At 41.7% G+C, this 2,500-nt stretch overlaps 1 protein-coding gene across 5 annotated transcripts in view; it reads left to right on the forward strand.

Moving 5' to 3' along the window:
* Positions 1 to 2,500, forward strand: part of tenm3 (teneurin transmembrane protein 3) — a 352,973-nt gene that overhangs the window by 255,171 nt on the left and 95,302 nt on the right. For all 5 annotated transcript variants that reach the window (XM_083765245.1, XM_083765247.1, XM_083765246.1 and 2 more), the window contains exon 19: positions 1 to 91. This exon is cut by the window's left edge and continues 38 nt beyond it. In XM_083765245.1, the coding sequence (XP_083621371.1) occupies positions 1 to 91 (91 nt within the window). The remainder of the gene's footprint in view (positions 92 to 2,500) is intronic.

Consider the following 2,500-nt stretch of genomic DNA (forward strand, 5'->3'; position numbering starts at 1 on the left):
TGTGCGTCCCGGTCCCGTCATCGTGGCGTCTCCTCTGTCCACCTGCTACAGGAGTTCACCTGAGTACGGCCCCATCATACCCGAGACACAGGTGAGGAGCAACACGTATACAGTATACTGCACGACAACCTTTAGCGTTTTTCATTTTCATTTTTTTCAAAGGTTTTATGGTCATGACTCACCACCTGGATGGCTTGATTCTATAGGCTTCAAATAATTTTAGATAAATATATTTTTAAATCTCTATGGGAAGAACGAAAATGGCCGTTTTTTCAGTGGGTCCAGAGAACCACACAACCACTGCTATGCTCTCTAGTCTATATCCGGAGAGACGGGTATAGGTGGTGCTGAACTGCTGATCATGGCGTTTTTCACCCACGTGGAATGCGGCCTAACCACTGGGCTTGTGTTGCGCAGTGCCCCAGATCAGGGCTTGTTATAGAGCCAATACATGTTTGCATCACTTTTAGTCAAGATATGTGACAACAAAAATGTTGACCTTACATGACCATTTTGTTCTGTGCAATAGGTCCGACACAACAATGGGACATAAATATGTCTATTATGGTAACTGGCCTGCTAGGCTTCATGCTGCATTTATGCATGTTGGGCTTTGCCTAGGGCCCATTATGACGTTAAAATGGCCCTGCATAAGGAGAATGATTTATTTGGTGTAATGGACAACATCCACTCAAAACTCAGAAATAGCTACAAATGGATGGTTGGTGATGGAGGAACTGCACTCAGTCTGAGTGCTTCACTTTTGCTCTTTTATGATGAGGTGCCACAGAAATGTAGCAATGTTTTTTCCCAAACTACAGTACCTAGGAGAAAAACTAAAATCATAATTGCTGAGCTATACTTGAAAGGCACTTTATTCTGAAAGTAGTGCAAAGTAGAGAAGAAGTAGAAGTCGACAACATCTCTGGCGGTTTTGTTTCTTCATACTATGAACAGGACTTTATGCTTTTGAACATCACGCCCTTTTCTTAAATGCATATGATGTAGGCTACATTAAGACTTTGACCCAAGTTAATTTCTTATGATGGTTTGCATTTGGCTATTCTTACCGGTTAAAGGGTTGATTAACCATTAACAAGCTTCAGTTAATGAAGAGAATCAAGAATCTCTTTATTTGTGACTTTCCCCATGTACTGTATTTTACATACATAATGAATCTGAAATATTGTTTCCCCTCAGTCACTTGCAACATAAAACACCAGCCTATTTAATAAAGACCAGACCTAAACTATGTATGTATGTTATGACCTGCATTTCATAATAAAAAGTTACTAACACAGCACATTAAAAAGAAAACAATGTGAAAGAATTGTCATCCTGAACAACCAACCAGCCAATAACTGTAACATAACATCATATTTTTATATCGCAATATGAAATCTTGTCCAGGCGCCACAAGAAATCTCTGCGGGGGCCGGATTTGGCTGTTTGTTTTGGCTGCCCCCCAAAAAACATCCCAACCAAGACAAACAAACAGTGAAAAAAAACAAAATACAGGGAGAGGGCAGTGTGTTTCTGCAGGTAAACACACCACCACACTATACACTACTCTACTCTATAGAGGGAAATGATTGCTCGCTTTGCATCACAAAGAATCAGCTTTGCACTTAGATTTGTTGGTTTTGACTTGATACATAATAGATCAGTGGTTCTCAAAGTGCGGTCCTGGGACCTGCAGGGGTCCTTGGAGGGTCTGTTATGGCTATCTAAAACTGAGCAGATCTACAAGCTTGTAGGCTACATGAAAAAACCACACCTGTGTGAAGTGAGGGGCGCTCTTATCATTATACATGATCATAGATCATCTCATGAACAACTGAATTTATGTGATTGGTTAGCCGATTTGCTCATATACATATGATGTAAATTTTCCCTTCATTGTCAATAGCATTTAATGTTTGTGTTGCCACAAATTTACGTCATATTTGAGGCACACATATGACCTAATTTCTCCTTTCATTGTCAATGGCAAATATGAGATGTGTGGGTACAAAAGCTGTATATAGGAGGTGCTAGCGCCCCTTAAAAAGGAAAGAAAAAACATTTTCATACGGAAGTGGATGAAATATACAGCAGGCCTATATCAATTTGCCACAGTCCTCTGCACAAACACACGTTTGAGAATACGGACAGACGCTGCAGCAGCTGGACTAGCAGCAGCTGTATTTGGGTGTCCCACCGAGCTAATCCTGTCACTGACCCCCGGCCGATGCTCCATCAAACCGGGCCGTGGTCAGCCTCATGCACCACTGGAATCAGTGGTCACCCGGCCGCAGCTCCCGGGTAGAATTATTTGACGCGGTGGGTGGAGAAAATAAAGGGTTCGGCATATTTTCCAGAAGAGAATGGGTTGAATATTCCCATATTCAAATAGAATAAGGCTAAAGCAGATTAACACGGTTTATCCCCACGACCCAAATCAAATGACTGGATAAGGATCTTTTGCCTCCGGTGTGAGGAGACCCTAACGGTTTGTTAA

Source organism: Protomyctophum parallelum, assembly GCF_964188405.1.
Source record: "Protomyctophum parallelum genome assembly, chromosome: 5".
NCBI lineage: Eukaryota > Metazoa > Chordata > Actinopteri > Myctophiformes > Myctophidae > Protomyctophum > Protomyctophum parallelum.